This window comes from Poecilia latipinna, unplaced genomic scaffold (genome assembly GCF_001443285.1).
Source record: "Poecilia latipinna isolate Pla-1442-1.1 unplaced genomic scaffold, P_latipinna-1.0 Scaffold3315, whole genome shotgun sequence".
NCBI classification, from domain to species: domain Eukaryota; kingdom Metazoa; phylum Chordata; class Actinopteri; order Cyprinodontiformes; family Poeciliidae; genus Poecilia; species Poecilia latipinna.
The window spans coordinates 26,013-45,204 of NW_015115931.1; the positions used below are offsets into that span (position 1 = coordinate 26,013).

A 19,192-nucleotide genomic window follows, 5' to 3' on the forward strand; every position below is an offset into this window, starting at 1 on the left:
TCTTACCTTTAACCAAGATAACAAAGTTTGGTCCTTTCATACCAGCTAAAATAAAGATACATAATTGGGAGAAAAGGTGGAATTCGGCACTTTTATTGTTATCTGGGCGCATTTTAGAATATTAAAGCGTACAAACAAATGACAAAAGTAGAATGGAAACTTTAAACTCTCTATCTATGAAGGCAGACATATTTTACGACAACGACAGATGACTTACGGCTTTGTCGTAAACCGGAACGACAACAAGACGCATGGGACGAAGTTGAAACAACGTGTCGTACAGCTGAACTGTAAGTTATTCCTTGAAAATGTTCAATAATTCGTTACTTTCAGTTGTAATATATTGTAAACTATTCTCTATGTTTACACTGATGGTTAGAAAGCGACAGAAGAAGCATAATGTGATTACAGAACACGGTTTTATTCAGAGTGATGATGTTTACCGATGGATTCCTCAATCAAAGGCGTTACTTAGTTTTATGCTACAACACAGCGACAAAAATCAATATTTAATTTTTTGTCTCTACGACTTAATGTTATTTATTGATAAATATTCAAATGTATATTGTGGATGTAGCGATTTAGAACGGGAAATATTTTCTGTTCAGGCGAACTGCGATGGGAATAAAGTCAAAGGAAGTGAAACAAACTCTGCATGTTGTGGATCTTTAATTTAAATATTTAATCCAAAAACATTTTATTACTAAAGGAAATTAAATGTTGAAGTGATTCATGGTATCTAAGTATTTCAAAGAGTCGTTGTGAATGTTGATGTTTTGGGCAGGAAGGATCTCCTGTAGCAGTCAGTTTTACAACAAATCTGAAGAGTCCTCTGACTGAAGACTGTCGATATGAGCTGAAAACCTTAGAAATTAAAAATTTCAAAAGTCTATTTCATTTGTTGGAACAGAAAAAAAGATAAAATTTGAACCTGTTTTTGTTATTTAAAAGAACTCTACACTTTAAAACCAAAACTCTTCCTGAGGTTCAGATTGAATAGATTGAATGATTCTGTCTAATTAAACAGGCTAATTAAACCCGAACCGGTTAAACATTCCTTCCAGCTGTTGCTTTGGGTTAAACTGTGTTTACACCTGTAGGTGAGATTTGTTCCTGGTTTCCTCTCAGCATTTCCTTGGATCCCACGTCAGCATGGAAGCCAAACCCCAAAAACCGTTCTCCTCTCAGCCTGGACGAAAACCGTCATTCAAAGGAAAAGGAAAAGGTGAGACGTGTGTCAAATTAACAGGAGTTAAACTCTTACACTCGGGCTTCAGCTTGTCGACTCATTCCAGACTCAGTTGGAACCAAATTCGGAGGGAAACCTGGAGCGAAAAAACCCTTCAAGCCGTACAAGAACACAGAGAAGAAGAGCAGACCAGGAAAACCAAACGATGGCAGAAAACCAAGTTTCTCTAAAGCTGAGAAGAGGAAACGGCCAGCAGGGGGCGGTGGTGAGTTTACATCCTTGTTGTTGTGTTTTATTTTTGTTGGACGACAGCATTTGAGTCGTGTCTGCGTCTACGATCAGGTCCGCCGGCGAAGAGGCAGAAGAGCGGCAAGAAGCCGCCGCCCACAGAAGAAGAGCTGAAGAAGAAGCGACTGGAGAAGAAGAGAGAGCTGAAGAACAACCGGCAGCAGGCGGAGAGGAAGGAGATGTTCGACATCATCAGCCGCTGCAAAGCGGTGTGGGGGAATCTCCGGAGGTACGGCGTTCTCAGAGAGGAGGTCAAAGGTCAGCTGGGTTTCCTCCTGATTCCAACTGATGGCTGATGTTTGGGTCAACAGGAAGAAATGTGACACGGAGCAGAAGACGAAGCTGATGAAGGAGCTTCATGGACTGATCCGAGGGAAGATGAAGCAGGTTGGTTGTTTGAAAAAACAATAAAAACCTGCTAAACAAATAAAAAAATATGGAAGATAATCACTAAAATAACTGCAAAATCGATGTGACACAAATTCCAGTTGACGACTTGTGAGATTCACAAACAGCAGCTTCTGATTTTGCTTCATGTGTTTTTACTCTAAAGTTTTATGACTAGGATGACCAAAATTGTAAACATTTGATGTGACAAAGTTCATCCAAGTCATGAAAATAGGTCTCATTTTGTGGCAATAATAACTAGTTTGATCTTGAAAAATGACTGTCATTCTGAAATTCAAGTGACTAATGGCAAATATGGAAAACCAACGACCTGAGGGACGAGCGTGACGCTGCAGCTCAGACTCAGATTTCTCTCTCTGTCGTTGTTCTGATGCGACGGCGCTCCTCTGCCTGCAGATGGCGTTCGCCCACGACTCGGTGCGAGTCCTGCAGTGTTTCATTCAGTTCGGGAACGAGAAGCAGCGATTTGAGGTGTTTGAGGAGCTGAAAGGTAGGCGCCGGTTCTGACCCGCTGCAGCGCTAAAATATAATAAAATGAAATCATCGATCCATCGCTCTCTGCAGACAGCATCCTCGAAATGTCCAAGTCGCCGTACGGGAAACACATAGTGAAGAAGCTGCTGATGTACGGGTGAGTCGGATTGGACCGTTCCGATGGCAGAAAACCAAGTTTCCCTAAACCTGAGAAGAGGAAACGGCCAGCAGGGGGCGGCCGTTTCCCAGCCGGATCCAGCTGACTTAAAAAACCCAACTTCTTCTACTTCTTCTTCTCCTGGTTCTTTCCCGCTCAGGAACAAGGAGATGGTTGCCGCCATCATCCAGTTGTTCAGCGGTCACATTCGCAAGATGCTCCGCCACGCCTCCGCCTCCAGCATCGTCGAGTACGCCTACAACGACAAGGCCATCCTCGCTCAGAGGCTGATGATCACCAGCGAGCTGTACGGGAACACCTACGCCATCTGCAAGGTCTCACACACACACACACACACACACACACACAGTCCTGGCGGTCAGCGATGAGCTCCAGCTGTGCTAACCGATCCTCTCTGCTCGTTTTCCAGTCGTTGGAGCGTAACACCCTGGAGACGGTGTTGGCTGCGAACCCGGAGAAGCTGGAGAACATCCTGGAGGAGACCAAGCAGGTCATCGTGCCGCTGGCGCAGAAGTAAAGCATATGCACTAAAAAACAACACATTAAGTTTTGGTTATTATTTAGAAAATGAGCAGGACTGACAGTTTCTGCGTCTCTGACAGAGAACAGGTCATCAGGCATTCTGTGGTCCATAAAGTCTTTCTGGATTTCTTCCAGTTCGCACCTGAAAAGCAAAGAACGGTGAGCGCCGCCATCTTCCTGTAAAAACATAAACGTATTCTCCAGCGTAAATAAAGGTCTTGTGAGTTTATTTGGATTTAAAGTGACAGAGGTTGTGAAACAGGTTATTCTGAAAGGATGAAAATAAGCACAACTAAGCAACTAAAGTCTCATTTACTAAGAAAAATGTTGTTCAAATACATCACCTTTAAGAAATTATTCACTTAAAACAAGCTCCTACATCTTGGCTAAAAGTTACTTGTACGTTAGTTTTGTCTTGTTTCCAGTGTGGTCAGATGTTTGCATGACGTTGGATTTCATCTGTCATGTGTTCTGCCTGCTGTGACTCTGAGCAGGAGATGATCGAGTCCATCAGGGAGGCTGTGGTCTACATGGCTCACACTCACGACGGCGCCCGGGTCGCCATGCACTGCCTGTGGCACGGCACAGCGAAGGTGGGTTCAGATGTCCAGCAGCTTTAATGTTCTGACATCGGCACAGTCCATGTTTACTGGGATTTCACAATATATCTGCATTTCATGCATGTTTGGGAAATCCTTTAATCTCCATGGTAACCACTCAGCTGTGGACCTGGGCGCTAACTAGAAACAACCAATCAGAGCCGGGAGGCGGAACCTGTTGTGAATGCTAATGCTATTTAGCATAGCCACTGATAAAGGTGGACAAACTGTTTTCCTGCAATGCTGAGTTGTTTTTCCATGAACACATTTAGCAACAAGTACATGAGTTGATTGACAGCGCTAAGTCCCTCCTCCAGTTACAAATTGCAGCTTTAAAGGATTTTCTTTGTTTTTCAGGACAGAAAAGTCATTATAAAAACCATGAAGACCTACATGGTGAAGTTCGCCACGGTGAGTTCATCGTCGCTGCTGGCAGTCGAATCAAACATCAGCTGATGATGATGATGGTGATGATGATGATCATGATGATGATGATGGTGAACTCTTCGTCCTGCAGGGGGAGTTTGGTCACCTGGTTCTTCTGGCCATATTCGACTGTGTGGACGACACCAAGCTGGTCAAACAGGCGGTTCTGTCGGTACGTCCAGGTTCACATTCTGATTCACTTTATTTTGGTAAAATAAGATTACAAAACAAAACTAAATGTGACTTTACAAAACAATAGTTTGCTAAAAAAAGTAAACAGTAAAAATCAGTTTTTAGCTCTTTTTCTACGTATCAAACGTTTGTCCCGTAATCAGCCGTTCCAAACGGGTTTGTTCCTCCGGGGGAAGCTGAATCGTTGCTCTGCTCTCTGCAGGAGCTGCTGTCCGTCCTGCCAGAGGTCCTCGGAAACAAACACGGCAAGAAGGTTCTGCTGTACCTGCTGAGCCCCAGAAACCCCAACCACATGCTGCCGGACATCGTTAAGCAGCTGGAGCAAGGAGACGGCAACGCACACAGGTAGCCAGCACTTCCTTTCATTTCACAATAAAAGCTCCTGACTGGTCTCTAAAATATGATGAATCTGGGTGAAACTTTAGTCAGATTAAATCAACGTGACCCCAGTCCGTTCCCAAACGTCTCCATGATTCCTTCTACCTTTACTTCATTTTTTTCCTTCCTTCTGCCCTTCTTCCTTTTTGTCATCCTTGCTTCCTTTCCTTTCCTGTGTCCTTCCTTGGATTCTTCCTTCACTTTGAATTGCCTTGTTGCTGAAAAAGTGCTATATAAATAAAATTACCTTACTTTCTGTTCCACCTTTGTGTCCTTCCTTCCTTTCCTTCCCTGATTCTTTCATTTCTTTGGGTCCTTCTTTCCTTTCCTTCCATCCTTGGATTTTTCCTTCCTTGTGGTTTTTCCTTTCCTCCTTTCTGTCCTTATTTGCTTTCCTTCTTTTTATCCTTACTTTCCTTTCTTCCTTTTCTACCTTGTGTCATTGTTTCCTTCTTTCCTTTCCTTCCTCAGCTCCTTCCTCTTCTCTTTAAATAAAAATAAACACACAAAAGCATCAATGTTGATAATATCCACATCTTAAACTAAATCATAATAAATGAGTGTTGAGAATATTATGGGATGTTTGCAGGTCGGCTCCAGATGTTTGGACTTTTCTGCTGAGCTTCACAGATTTACTCTAAAACTTCCACAATAAAAGCCTCTAATCCTTCCCAGACAGGAAGTAGAGTTCTGTGTTAGTCAAGCATTAAAACTCTGTCCAGTCCAGTGACCTCTAATGACCTCTAATGACCTTTAATGACCTCTAATGACCTCTAATGACCTCTGCCTGTTCTGGTTCTGCTCAGTAAAAAGGACATGGCGATCCGGCGGCGGGAGCTGCTGGAGGCCGCCTCCCCGCCGCTTTTGGATCATCTCCGTCTGAACGCCGCCGCCATGGTAACGGACAAGGCGGCCAGCGTCACCGTCAGAGACATCCTGGCGTCGGCGTGCGGCGACCTGCGGCCCGCCATGACGGCCGTGGCCCAGCTGGCCAATCAGGAGCTGGTGCCGGGAGGCATCAAGGGACAGGTGAGGGGAACCGGTTTCAGGCCCATTTTCTGTTGTTATGGCAACGGTGACATCCCATAATGGGAGGAAACTTCCAGGCTGTATTGGGTTGATCAAAGTGCTGCGTCGCGCTGAGGAGGAAATTAATAAAGTTAATTTTATTTCTGCAACTTAAACCTAAAAATAGAGAAATGTTTATAAATGGAGCCCCATTTACTCTGATACCACCGAATGAAAACCAGTAAAACCAGTTCCAGCAGGAACATCTTTGACATTTGAACTGAATCCAGCTGATCCTCTGCAGGAAGTCCCTTCCTTGCTCCCTTCCTTCCTAGTACGCTTCCTTTCTTTCTTCCTAGTATCTTTATTCCTTCCTTCAGGTAAATCCTGACTGGTATTTAAATATTTCCCATAATTTCATGGAACATGTCAGAGTTTCTCTGGTGAACTTTATAATGTTTATACAGAAATGTGCTGAAAGCAGCGTTTCCATGGAGACAAGGTTGGTTAAAAACCAGCTGTGCTGAACTGAAAGGTCCAAAAGGTCATAAAAATGAACAGGAAAGAAATTGATTCTAAATATGAAATCCTTTCTCAGTGGGCAGCAAATCAGGTAGAACTATTAGAAAAACAACATGTGGATTCAAACAGCTTCTTGTCTTTGTTGCTGCAGCTCCACATGGCTGAACACCCAGCAGGACACCTGGTGCTGAAGTGGCTCATCGAGCAGGACGCCATGCTGGCCGAGGACGGCAGGGAGGGTGAGACCAGCAGGACGTCTCTGTCTGTGTCCTCTCTGATGTCTCTGTCCTCTCTGATGTCTCTGTCCTCTCTGGTGTCTCTGTCCTCTCTGATGTCTCTGTCCCCACAGAGCGCTTCAGCAGGATCCTGGTGGACACGGTGGGGACGGAGACGATGAAGAGCTGGGTGAAGGTCAACCGGGGAGCCATGGTGCTCTGCAGGTCAGCTTCATGCTCAGCTCTGCTGGTTCACTCTGATTTAACATCCGTCTGTAAAATTAGTTTTTATGTTTTTCAGGCTTTTTAAATATGACTTATTTACATTTTGACACATTTTAGCTTTAACACCTTAAACCTAAAAAAAAACAAACAAAAAAAGAAAACCACCTGGGATTTAAGCTAAACGAGCTGGTCAGGTGAAGTTGTTAGTGGGTTACCATGGCAACCAGTCCCTGCAGATGCTCTCTCAGGTTCATCTGCTACAGTGGAGTGTCTAAATATCATCAGCATATAAAGTGATTTTATCTTTTATGGACTGGTGATGCTAATTAGCTTCATGTTTCTTTTGTTGTGAGACGGTTGATAAATCAGCCTCTCATGCTAGCACACACTATTAAAAGTGCTTTGATACCATCTAGTGGTCAGAGGGTGAACTGCTTGTGGTTAATGGATTTTAGCTAATAAACTAAAATGATATTAATATTATTACTAAAATAATATTAAACCTGAACTAAGTTGTGCAAATAAAAATGATATATTTTGGTTTACTAATGTCTTCCACACATTATCAAAATTCTGAAAGTTATGTCTAATTTGAGGTTTGATGCTTTTTAGCGACACTCGGCAACGAAAGAATGAAAATGAGTGACTGTCAAATTTAATTATAGTAGAATAAATAAATCCTGTGCATGTATATTGATCATGTAACTTTGGATCAAATGATTACTTTAGATTATAAAAAATAATATCCATAGATCAATTATTTACATCAACACTAATGGAATATTCTTTGTTTCTTGGGACAGAAACACTGTGGGATGAAAACCAATGACTGTTGAAATTCAACTTGTAGCTTTGACTTCATGTTGCAAAAAAGATGTTAGGAGTTCATTGGACTGTGCAGTGAAGGGATTTTGCTGTATTTTATTTTTACCTTTTATTTATACAGCTTGTTACAACAGCTCATTTACAATAGAGACCTCAATATTTTTTGTTTTGCAGCTTTAAGAAAATACATACCACAGATTAAAAGTCTGCTTTATTCCTTAAGTGCCTGGTGTCGCCTTTTAACATCATATCAAAATTTACACTAATCGTGTGTGCAATGTTAAGCTTAATAATTGCTAATTAATTTTAAATCTCATTGACAACAAAAACAGAAGAAATATTTTATTTTCTGTACAATTTGATGTTAATTCAAGCATTAAAATGTACTAAATAACCAGTTTCAAGTGGTTTCATTGTTGAATAATCCATCTGCATATGCTTTATAAAAAGAAAAAAAAATCAGCTTCAGTAAGTTCCTCACAACTGTCACCTGATAGGTGAGCCTCACATTTTTCCAACCTGTTGTACCCAAGAGTTCGATTACACAGAGTTAAAACGCAAAACATACTGATGTGATGATGGAGAACATCTGGAATGTGTCAACACCATCAGAACAAACTTTATGCTCACAAACAGCTGAAATGAGTGGTGCTCCTAAGGTTCGTAATTTAGGACTTTGTAAGGTGTTGCAGGAGTTTTGTGTTGATGATTGTTTTGTTTCTGCAGCCTCCTGAACAGCTGTGACTCGTCTGTGGCTGCTGAGGTGAAGGCGGCGCTGACAGCCATCATCCCTGAGCTCCAGAGAATCAACGACCATAAAGGAGCCGAAATCCTGCTGCAAAACCTGAACAAGTAGATGGATTTCTTCAGGTTTTTATAATTATAACTGGACTGCAGATGTTGAAACGTTGCTTCGTTTGGACCATAAAACGTCCAAGACATGGAGGACGACGTGAGAAGTGGACAAAGTCGGGGACGTTTTGGAGATTTCAGCCGTTAATCCTGATCTGGTTCATTAATTTAAAGGATGTGCCGTACAAAAATGACACACATTCATGTGGGTTCATCAAAGTGGAGCATGAAACCCGAACCTTTCAATTATAACACCAACACTGCCCAGTCAGCACACACCAGTTTGTGGACTGGTTCAGTCACTTTTTCTTTTTTGGTGCGATAGTGATAAATGTTAACTGAAAATAAAATAAAAATTGAGATATTTTGTGTTCAGAGTGCTATTATTATTATTATTATTATTAATGTTGATTTAAATATTGTTGTACATCTCAAAAAGCTTCCAACATTTACACCTGCCTTTGTAAAAATGTTAGTTTCTGAGGGCGAAACAAATGTACCACAAATAACTGGAGATATTAAAAACTAAAATTTATGGCACTGTTTTGAATTTACTTCCTCCATTTGGCCTTTGTTTTTTTTTTTGGCAGGTTCTATATGGAAATGCAGAAATGTGTGCCACAAATCCACAGTGAAGTTTCTTTAAAACAATGAAAAGGACAAAAGTTTTGTAGAAAAGTTATATTCTCTGTTTATAATTTAACGTTACTTTCATTTAAATACAGAGAAACTGAGCATTATTAGCTAATATGCTACATCAAAAGTTTTTCTAGAATGTGTCCGGTATGGCTTTTGTCTGACCCAAACAGAAATGTAGTCTTGTTGTCAAAACATTTCCAACATCCAGGTGGAAAAGTCCAAAAACTCCTCAAGAATTGTGGAGCGTTTGTAAAGTTGCACAGTCAAAAATTAACAGCAATATTTTGGGTTACTAAGCCATTTAGTCCTGGTTCATCCTTAAAGTCATAATTTCACCATATTAAGCATTAATTCATAAAAACCCGAGCTTCAAACTAAATATTTAGCTTCAAACTAAATATTTAGCTTCAAAGAAAATATTTTGATTGCTAACTAATTATTCTTTCTTTGAACTAAATACTTATCAAGCTAAATAGTTTAATGCTAAATATTAACTATAAGCTAATTAGTTGTTTTGAGACTAATTATTTAGCTTTGAGGTAACCATTTTGTTAGCAAGCTAAATATTTAGTTTAAACATTTAGCTTCAAACTAAATATTTAGTAATGAATAACACGGTGACAATATGCCTTTGAAAAATGGCCAACCATGTTTTTCTGTTATTACAGGCTGAAAAACACAAATTACTGCTGTTAATTTTAGACTCTAATGGTGCTCCATATCAGTCCAGCTTCATGCAGTTGCAGCAACAAAGCTGAATTTACAGTGTTTGGGTTGTTTGTGTGCGTTAGTTTTCTCCAGGGAACGACAGGCTGATGGATGGAGGTTCAGTTTTTGGAGTTTAGTCGTTGGCGACCATCAACCGCCGCCCTCCATGTTGCTTCAGCTGAGCGACGTCGTCGCAGCAGTCGGCGAAGCGCTTGGCGGCCCTCTTGATGAAGCGGACCTTCCCCCGCGCCCTGCTGACCATGGCGAACTCGTGGGACTTGAGCTTGGTGTAGTAGTCGGAGAACTTGTTGTAGAGGATGGAGATGGGCATGCCGTTCAGGATGACGCCGAACGAGATGCAGGCGAAGGCGAAGACGCGGCCCAGGTTGGTTTCTGGGAGCATGTCGCCGTATCCCACCGTGGAGATGCTCACCTGGACCAGCAGACAGGAGGAGACGCCCTGCTTTACTTTTATTTCTCTATTGAAAAGTATTTTATCATAAATGTATTGTTATATTTGGATCAACAGTTTTATTTAAACAACTTCATTTATTAAGGGAACAAAGTTTCATTGATTCCTTTATCCTCTCATCCTAGTGTCCTTTCTTTCTTCCTGGTGCCTCGTTTGCTTATTCCCTCCTCTCTTCCCGGTTTTCTTCCTTCTTTCATTATATCTGTCCTTCCTTGTATTGCTCCTTTCTTGCTAATGTTTTATTTCATTCTTCCCTGAATTCCTTCCTTATCTAATTTTGCTCTTCTCTCCTTTCCTTGCTTCCTCCACAACTTCTTTCTTTGTCTCCTAATTCCTTCCTTCCACCTTGCCTTAATTCTTTATTTGCTCCTTCCTTTGTTGTCTCCTTCCTCCCTTCCTAGTTTTCTTCGTTCCTTTATTCCTTGCAAGTGTCCTTCATTTCTTATTTCCTTCCGTCTTATTCTTTTCTTGCTAGTGTCTTCCTTTTTTTCTTCGTTTCTTCCTTCCTCTCATCCTGATTTCCTTCCTTCCTTCATTCCTTGCAAGTGTTTTCCCTCCTTATCTCATTCCTTTCTTCCTAGTGTCCTTTCCTTCTTTGTCTCCTGATTCCTTCACGCCTTGTAAATGTCCTACTTTCCTTCTTCCTACAGTAAGAAGAACCTGGAAGTAAAGCCGCCTCTGATCCAGCCGGTGACTGCGATCTAATGGTCTAGTCAAAGCCTTGTAGAGTGGACTCACCGTGGCCCACCACCAGGCGTGAGGCATGGAGGTGAAGTTGGTGTTGTAGACGTCGTGCTCCACGCTGTACACCATGGCGGAGAACATGAAGATCCCCATGGCGATGAAGAGCAGCAGACAGCCCACCTGCAGCGACAAGAAGGACGTGAATCACCAACATCAACCAAACCAGGCCTGGTCCTCACACCGTTGGGATCCGGACCTGCTGGTAGCACTGCCTCAGCGTAAACCCAAACGCTCTTAACCCAGTGGAGTGACGGGCCAGCTTCAGGATCCTGAAGATTCTCATCAGACGCATGATCCTCAGAACCTGACCCACCTTGGAGGAAAAACACACAGAAGATCCACAATTCAAAAAACCCTGGAGCATCGGCGGAGGACACCGCTAACTAAAAGGTTAGCTTAATCAAGCCTAATGCGCTAATCATAAACAATAGTTCCACTAATGCTAAAGCGACACGTCAACACAACATTTATCGGAAGCTAATGCTAAATGCTACATTTAGTATTTAGCTGAAACTGACATCAAAACACAACACCAACACATAATTTAGTGGAACCTAACACTAAATCACTACACCAACATCATACGTATTTAGTTGAAGCTAATGTTAAAGCGGTACACCAATATGGTAGTTAGCTGAAGCTCACATAGAACGCTACTCCAACATGATACTCAGCTGAATCTAATGCTAAATTGCTTCACCAAAATTGTATTTATTAAATTCTAAAGCTAAATCCCTAAACCAGCATGGTATATAGTGGACCAACATGTTATTTAATCAAATGTTAAAACGCTATACCAACACAGTAAAGACCGGAATCCATTGCTAAAGCGCTAACTTCAATTAAAATTACATCTTATATCAAACTTTGTGTAGCTGGAAGTTTACAAAACAGACAAGTAAATTAGCGCTTTAGCATGAAGGGAAGCTAAGTGCGCTAAATGTTTTCAAAGTTAGCTAAAGTGCTAAAAGACAATTAGCTCAGCTATTAGCGGATTAGCATGCAGTGTGGAGTGCTGTGGTGTTACCTTGCCGACGCGTGCGACGGTCTCGATGTCCCCGGCGTGGCGGTGGACGTCCTCGTCCTCGAAGCCCTCCAGCAGCATCTGCAGGTAGTGCGGCAGGATGGCGATCAGGTCCACCGTGTTCAGGACGCTGCGCATGAAGCTCTTCAGGTCCGGCGTGGAGACCAGCCGCAGCAGGTACTCCAGGGTGAAGAAGGCTATGCAGAGCGTCTCGATGCCCTCGCCGTAGAACCGTCCGCTGGGCTGGCCCGACGGCGTCTGCAGCGGGTCAGAACCGCAGGTGAGACGGGACCGGTCCAGAACCGTTTCCCTCTGGGTTTAAATACCGAACCTTGTACTGCATCTCGTCCACGGTGTTGAGCGTCATGGCAACCAGGGAGACCAGCACGAAGAAGGAGGAGGCCACGCCCATCAGCTTGGCGGTGATGGAGGAAAACGGTTTCTCCGTCAGGTTCCAGATCTTCTTCCGGGTCGGGCCAAAGGTCATGTGATCAAACATGGAGTCGCTTTCCTCCAGCTCCAGCTGAGGGCGGAGAGACTTACTCTGTCAGGATCCAACCGTTCATCCAACCGTTCATCCAACCGTTCATCCAAATGTTCATCCATCCAACCGTTCATCCATCCAACCGTTCATCCAACCATCCGTCCATCCAACCATCCATCCATCCGTTCATCCATCCAATCGTTCATCCATCCAACCGTTCATCCAAATGTTCATCCATCCATCCATCCATCCATCCATCCATCCATCCATCCATCGCTTTCAGCCTCAGAAGATCATAGAAAATTGATTTTTATCTCAACATTTCACACATTCAGATCAAACACTGTAAAATATTTAGTTGTGTTTAAACAAGCTAACGTACCAAAGCTGATTCTGTTGGACATTTAAAATGTAAAAATCAAAACTCAGATACTTTTATCAGATAATGATCAGGTCTGAGTTTGATTAATTTGATTTATAAAATTACAGTTTAAACCCAGTTAAATTATGATTTAACAGTTTTTTTCCCTTAATGAAAGAACTGAATAAAATCTGCTGTTTGTGTTTCTTCTGGTTATCTTTCTTTTCTTTGTGCTTTAATGCTGCTGGGGAAACAAAGCGATGGCGTCAGTGAGGGAAACATCTGCCTGAATCTGGGCCAAGAAGCAGATTACTCTGCTGCCCATCTGTCAAGACGACGGCATCATGTGGGTCAGAGACTCGGGGTCAGGCAGCAGATTACTGACTTAAAACCTCAGGTGGAAAAAAAATCACCAGCAAAAATAAAGATGAATAACTGGAACATTATTCTATTCATACTCTGGTTTTACTGCTCTTTAAGGTTTCCTGCTGTTGATGATGATGACAAAGTGACACTTCCTCTCTTAATTAAAGTGTTTTACACATTAAACATCCCCTAATCTTTGCCAAACCCTACAATTATTTAAATCTAACCTGAAGCACACAAACTCCAACGTTATTGTTTGCTGAAATCCAATATTTTTTGCCTGGTTGTTCATGCTAATAACTAAACAACCACCATCAGACTTCTATGTGAACACTGGAAAGTAGAGTAATAACGGTAAAGGAAGCAGATCAAAAGAAAACACTGCTAATGCTAACGTCAGCTAGCTTTAGCCATGGTTTATGTCTGAATTTACCGCGTCTGGCTTCTCCTGCAGAACTATGACGCATGTTTTACGTCACTGAAGTAAAAGTTGGATAAAATACGACATGACCGTTCAGTTATCTGCTAACTAAATTTAGCGGGTATAATTTTGTTCCACAGAAGGAAGTGGCACAAAGGCGGAAAGGTCAGAATTGGACCGTTCAGATCTGCATGAAATGGGTCACATCTGTCTGCTGTGAACTAGAACTTTTTCATCAAGTTTAGGGAATTATTGACTTTAAAAAGCAAATTTTTCTTGCCAATACACAAAGCATACGAAGTTAAAACTGGCTGGGGTTGCTAGGTAACATGCTGGACTTAGTTGGGGTTGCTAGGTAACATGCTGGACTTAGTTGGGGTTGCTAGGTAACATACTGGACTTAGTTGGGGTTGCTAGGTAACATGCTGGACTTAGTTGGGGTTGCTAGGTAACATGCTGACTTAGTTGGGGTTGCTATGTAACATACTGGACTTAGCTGGGGTTGCTAGGTAACATGCTGGACTTAGTTGGGGTTGCTAGGTAACAGAGCAGTGCCTTCTGATTTGTGACATTACATTTGAAAGGTTTTTGAAACAGCTCATTTGAACTAGTAATTTTTCATTAATGTTAAGGAATTATTGTCTCAAAACAAGATCCTATTTCCTGCTTAAAAGTTTTGTCTTATTTCAGGTGAACTAAGATATTTGCGTTCGAAACTAGACCAAGAATTGTTGGTCTAGTTTCGGCTTTGTGTTTTTGCAGTGCAGCTGCTGCAGGTTGTTGCAGTTCGAGGAGGTTCTGTTGGACCCACCTCGGCCAGCAGCTCCTTCTGGACCTTCAGCTGCTCGTTCAGCTCGTCCTGCCGCTCCTCAAACGAGATGCGGCAGCAGCGATGCGTGTATTTGATCCTCACGCCCCAGTAGTGGATCTCCTCCAGGAAGTGATGCGGACACAACTCCTCCTTAATGCACAGCACTCCGGTTCTGTTGGACCGGTGAGAACCGACTGTCAGAGCTGTGTAGTAACTAGTTACTCAATTATGTTTGCATGAGTAACTTTTGAAAAAATGTACATTAGGAGTATTTTTACTACTTTGAGTAATGTTATCATGAAGTATCTCTGCTCTTACTGGAATAAAATTTCTGGATTTTTTACCCACTGAATGAAAAACAAACATGTTTTAACCAAAAATTCACCAGAAACAGACACACACCTGCAGTTTGTGTTAAAGTTTCTTAAGTTTTAAGAAACTGATTTGGAAAAATATTATTTTGCCTGATTTTTTTTTAAACTTATATAAATTATTTCCATTTTGATCCTTAAAATACCTAAAATTTCACTAAACCCTATACTTTGGTCCATCTGATGATGTAATTTTAAAATAATGAATGAATGATAATTCGACTTTTTACCAAATAAGTTTTTACTCTTACTTGAGTGATTTTTTTAGTTGGATACTTTTTGCTTTTACTAGTGTAATAACATGTTGAAGTAGTGCTAACCTATAACATGCATAGATCTATAACAAGCGCTTTGTCTTTCATCTGACCTGTAGAAGTTGAAGATGTTGTGGAAAACTTTTGGGTCTCGATCAAAGAAGAACTCGTTGCTCTGGACGATGTAATCGTCACAGAGGTCCAGCTTCTTGCTGTGGTCCGTGTACGTGGCCAAACGGCCGATCCGGGTCTTTGGGTAGCGAGCGGCTAATCTGTACGGCAGGAGGTAAATCTGGGAGAAAAAGTTTAAAAAGTTCATGAAAACGTTGGAGCAACCGAGCTTTTCTGAGTCACAAACACTAAATCAAAGTATTTTGAACCACACAACTGCAATTTCCACTGGTAGAAGTCTGTAATTCAATTGGCAAGTACGGGATAACAAAAGTGCAAAAAAATAAAATATTGATTATGCAAAGAATTGAGAAAATAAAAGTTAGACATTAACATTAAAAGTGAAAATAAATTTGGGGTGTGCTGTGGTGGTGCAGGGGTTAAGCACAACCCACATATGGAGGCCCTAGTCGCTGTCGCAGGCTCGATTTCCGGCCTTGGTGACCTTTGCTACATGTCTTCCCCCTTCTCTCATTACCCACCTTTCTGTCAATTAACTATCAAATAAAGGCCACTAGAGCCAATAAAATCTTTAAGAAAGTAGATTTAAAAAGATAAATCAAAGAAAAAAAAAAACTGGTCAGAATGCAATTTTATCAGTTACCATATAAATAGAATGAATGTATGTAACAATAATAAAAAGTGATGCAATACAATATTTTATTACTTTGATTTTAAATATGTTAATCTTTCAATCTAGTTTGCAATAATGTTTTATTTCTTACTTTATCTTTCTTATTTAATTTTTTGTCTTACTTTGACTGTTTTTGCTTTTTTGTATTATTTTTACAACAATAACTATAATAAAGTTATTACTGTTGATATATCAATAATTATAGTAGTAAGCCTTGACATAAAAACAACACATTTTGCTATTATTGTTATTCCAATAAAATTGACATCATTAATAGTTTGTTCAGTTTTTTAAGTAGAAACCAGGTGAGCAGCGTTCCTGCAGGATTTTCTAGTACCGTTCCTCCAACGTTGATGTTGAGGGTCAGGTGTTTGGTTGGAGACATCAGGACGCGAGACGGCGACACCGGCAGCCGGTCCTCCACCTCTTCGCGCTCGTACTCGGCATAAAGGTCGTAGATGTCTCTGCTCAGGTCCTGCATAAGAGGAAACATTCGACAAGAATGAAACAAAACTGCAGTTCATCCTTACAGAATCATGAATAAACCCAATGAGCTGGAGGAAAGAACACAGGTTAGACAAGCACTTAAGTACCAGCAAGTAAAGGACTGAATGGTATCAGATTATTCTGTCAATTAATTGATTTGTCTGGTGATTAATCAATTAGCCTGATGAATAAACGATTAGTCTGACGAGTAATCGTTTATTCTAGGGGTTAATTGGATAAAAATCGGCACATTCTCTGTAGCAAAGGACGAGTCTGCCCTTTTTGAGTCTGTATTCTCCAGTTAACAATGACGATTATTTCATTTGTCTGTTGATCACGATTAATAAGCTCTACCTTCACTTATTGATACTAGGTCATTGCTGCTAGGAAGCCAAATATGTTCTGGGTTTTGTGGTCAAATGAGAATAAAGGATGAACGGGTTGAGGTAGTTCTTTCAAACATAACAGCACTGCCTTAGCTCTCCGGCATGGTGGTGGCAGTGTCATACTGAGGAAGGAAGAGAAACTCCACCACAAATAAAACAGCTGCAGGTCGATCTTTATCTCGTTTGACTGTAAAATATCTCTCAAGAATACCAATGTTATGAGTCCCCAAAACATGAGAAAAAAGAAAAACATTTAAATAAATCAAATTTACGGGAGAGAATCAGGGAAACTGAAGAAAAAAATCAGACTTTTTAAACTAAGAAATTCTGAGCAAAAAGTTAACATTTTGAAAAGCATAATGCTTTTCTGCAATTAAAAGCTTAAAATTAAAGTTTAAAGAACAAAACTAATCATCACAACAATCTAACCAAAAAATCTGCAAAATTATTTGTTTTCAGTCTAATTGAGAAACAAAAACCTGAAATTTTAACAAACTTTTGAAGAATTTTGACATCCAATGTGAGGTTTTGCTTTTCCTGCTTTAGAAAAGAGAAAAACCAAATCAGCAGTTAAATCCTAAATGAAGTGATCTGACCTGCATGGAGTTCCATGGCTTGATGAAGGAGCTGATCAGGTCCAGGTGATCGATCGGTTCCTGGACCTGGTGGATCTGTCCGCCGGGCTTGTAGCTGCAGAACAGACTCCTGCTCCGAGCCCTGAGGTGGTTCAACATGCTGATCGCTCAGAGCGGACGCACTCCTACAAACATCCAGTAAACCAGACCAACAGAAACATCCTGGTCTGAAATCATTTCCTCTCTCAGAGATGATCTGGTGCTTAAAGTTTTAAATGCTGTCATCCTCTTCCCTCCGTTTCTCTCTCATCCCACCATGTCGTCACAAATCTGCTGGATTTGCAGAGATCATGAGCTAAACACTTAAATCTTTAAACACTTTATAGGCATCATTATGCATGAGTGGAGAAAATGTGCTGGTATGAGCTGAAGGTTCAAATGTGTGTTTTTTTTTAATAGTTTCTATGGAGCTACAAAAGAGTCCTAAAATACAGAATATAATAAAAAAACTTACATAGTTCTTTAAATGTTTCCGATTACAGAGTATTAGAAAATTAAATAAAAATAAAATGAAGTCAAAATTATGAGAATAGAATCTAAGAATAATGAGAACTCAAAGTTCAAATAATACAAGAATAAAGTCGTATGAATTTTCTCATTATTCTTATATTCAAAATAGTACAACTATTATCATCATTCATAATATCACTTTATTTTCATATGACTATTCTCGTATTGTTTTAACTATTCTCATAGTTTTATTACTTTATTTTCATTTTATTCTTGTAATATTGACTATATTCTCTTACATCTTTATTCTCTTATCTTTTTATTTCTCTTATGCTCATCATAGCAGATAAAACTGGGTAAAAGTATACGTGTCATATCCACAGACAGTTTGGTGTTGGTAGGATGTCTGCTCTCCTCTTCCTCCTCTGCAGGGTGTGATGGGCAGGTGCTGCTTCCAGGTGACATGCATTTCACTCATCAAGGAGCTTAGAGGACTGGATTCCCAGAGACAGACACCAGATGGTTTACTACTCCTGGTTCTACTGCGGTTGCTGTGCTATCACAGACACTTTATGGTCTCGCTTCCCTTCGATCTCATCCTTCCTCACAGGTCCTGAGCGCTCAGCTTCCATGCTGATTCTCCGGTCCTGTGGATTTCCTCCCTCAGCATCTGTCTCTCGTTCAGAGCACCTGTGGCTCCTCTCCTGCCTGTCCACCCACCAACCATCCATCTCCTCCAGTCAAGCAACCTAGAAAGCAAACCGGTCACTATTCACCCAGTCCAGCAGCCAACCACCGGATCTGTGGATGCTCTGCATCCCACCTGATCGCCTCCTCTGCTCCATAAAGTAAGATCCAGTCTCCCTCCTATGCAGTTATCTTATCACATCCATTAATCATCTCCCTGTCTTACAGTGATGATCCGGTGCCGATTTGATGTCCGTGCAGAAAATATAATTGAAAACTTTTTTTCTGTTCAATAAAACATTTAACTGTGTTGTCCCTGTTGTCCGTAATTTTTTCTTGTTCTAGAGTCATCCAGGACCAGGACACTATGTGTTTTAATCAAAAGATTACAATTTTCATATGTGGAAAACAAGATGTTAGCTTTGCAAGCTAATCTAGTTATGATTTGGTTAGATCTACATATTATGATGTGAATGGCGATTATCCATATCTTGATAAAGGCATGTTTAGCCCTCCATACAACAGTTTTCCTCTTTATCTAAAAGGTTTTTTAGACTATATGTATTTGGCAAAGTTATAAATTAGAGATTGCTTCAAAATAATATTTCTAATCTGTTTCTTTTTCATAATTTGTTATAAAGAGCAGCAATTTTTTTTACTTTTATTAGAACTGCTCCATTACATTTCATGTTAAGAGTTTTTAATCTCTCTTAAAGGATTGTTTTTGCTACACAGTGAGTAATTGCCATAATGTTGGGCAGATTTGGTGATTTCAACATCTCAACTC

General features: G+C 40.8%; 2 protein-coding genes across 4 annotated transcripts; one reads left to right on the plus strand and one right to left on the minus strand.

Annotated features, from left to right (window-relative positions):
- The first annotated feature begins 190 nt into the window (after positions 1–190).
- Positions 191–8,665, plus strand: pum3 (pumilio RNA-binding family member 3). Of its 3 annotated transcripts, none has more exons than XM_015023479.1 (18): positions 191–290; positions 1,129–1,229; positions 1,294–1,454; positions 1,532–1,706; positions 1,789–1,864; positions 2,282–2,375; positions 2,450–2,516; positions 2,677–2,851; positions 2,947–3,050; positions 3,140–3,218; positions 3,554–3,652; positions 4,016–4,069; positions 4,176–4,256; positions 4,479–4,621; positions 5,461–5,683; positions 6,336–6,423; positions 6,534–6,624; positions 8,176–8,665. In XM_015023479.1, exons 2-18 carry the CDS (start codon positions 1,153–1,155, stop codon positions 8,303–8,305), a joined length of 1,917 nt encoding a protein of 638 aa, XP_014878965.1. In that variant the 5' UTR covers positions 191–290; positions 1,129–1,152; the 3' UTR covers positions 8,306–8,665. The 3 variants fall into 3 exon arrangements, with proteins under 3 accessions (XP_014878965.1, XP_014878964.1, XP_014878966.1); XM_015023478.1 differs by having other exon boundaries at positions 197–290; positions 1,101–1,229; XM_015023480.1 differs by having other exon boundaries at positions 197–290; positions 1,101–1,225; positions 1,296–1,454.
- A 217-nt stretch (positions 8,666–8,882) lies between these two features.
- LOC106940676 (potassium voltage-gated channel subfamily V member 2) lies at positions 8,883–17,710 on the minus strand. Its single transcript, XM_015023481.1, has 9 exons — positions 17,230–17,710; positions 16,099–16,236; positions 15,070–15,248; positions 14,332–14,503; positions 12,220–12,411; positions 11,892–12,146; positions 11,061–11,177; positions 10,859–10,984; positions 8,883–10,081 (listed from the first exon to the last, which is right to left on the minus strand). Exons 1-9 carry the CDS (start codon positions 17,365–17,367, stop codon positions 9,782–9,784), a joined length of 1,617 nt encoding a protein of 538 aa, XP_014878967.1. The 5' UTR covers positions 17,368–17,710; the 3' UTR covers positions 8,883–9,781.
- Positions 17,711–19,192: the final 1,482 nt, after the last annotated feature.

Coding starts and splice junctions, on each gene's coding strand:
- pum3 (XM_015023479.1), top strand. CDS start 1,153: ATGGAAGCCAAACCCCAAAAACCGTTCTCCTCTCAGCCTGGACGAAAA. Junction 2,852..2,946: donor ACACCTACGCCATCTGCAAG/GTCTCACACACA, acceptor CTCGTTTTCCAG/TCGTTGGAGCGTAACACCCT. Junction 3,653..4,015: donor TGTGGCACGGCACAGCGAAG/GTGGGTTCAGAT, acceptor TTTGTTTTTCAG/GACAGAAAAGTCATTATAAA.
- LOC106940676 (XM_015023481.1), bottom strand. CDS start 17,367: ATGTTGAACCACCTCAGGGCTCGGAGCAGGAGTCTGTTCTGCAGCTAC. Junction 11,178..11,891: donor CCGTCGCACGCGTCGGCAAG/GTAACACCACAG, acceptor TTTTCCTCCAAG/GTGGGTCAGGTTCTGAGGAT. Junction 10,082..10,858: donor ACGCCTGGTGGTGGGCCACG/GTGAGTCCACTC, acceptor CTGCTGGTCCAG/GTGAGCATCTCCACGGTGGG.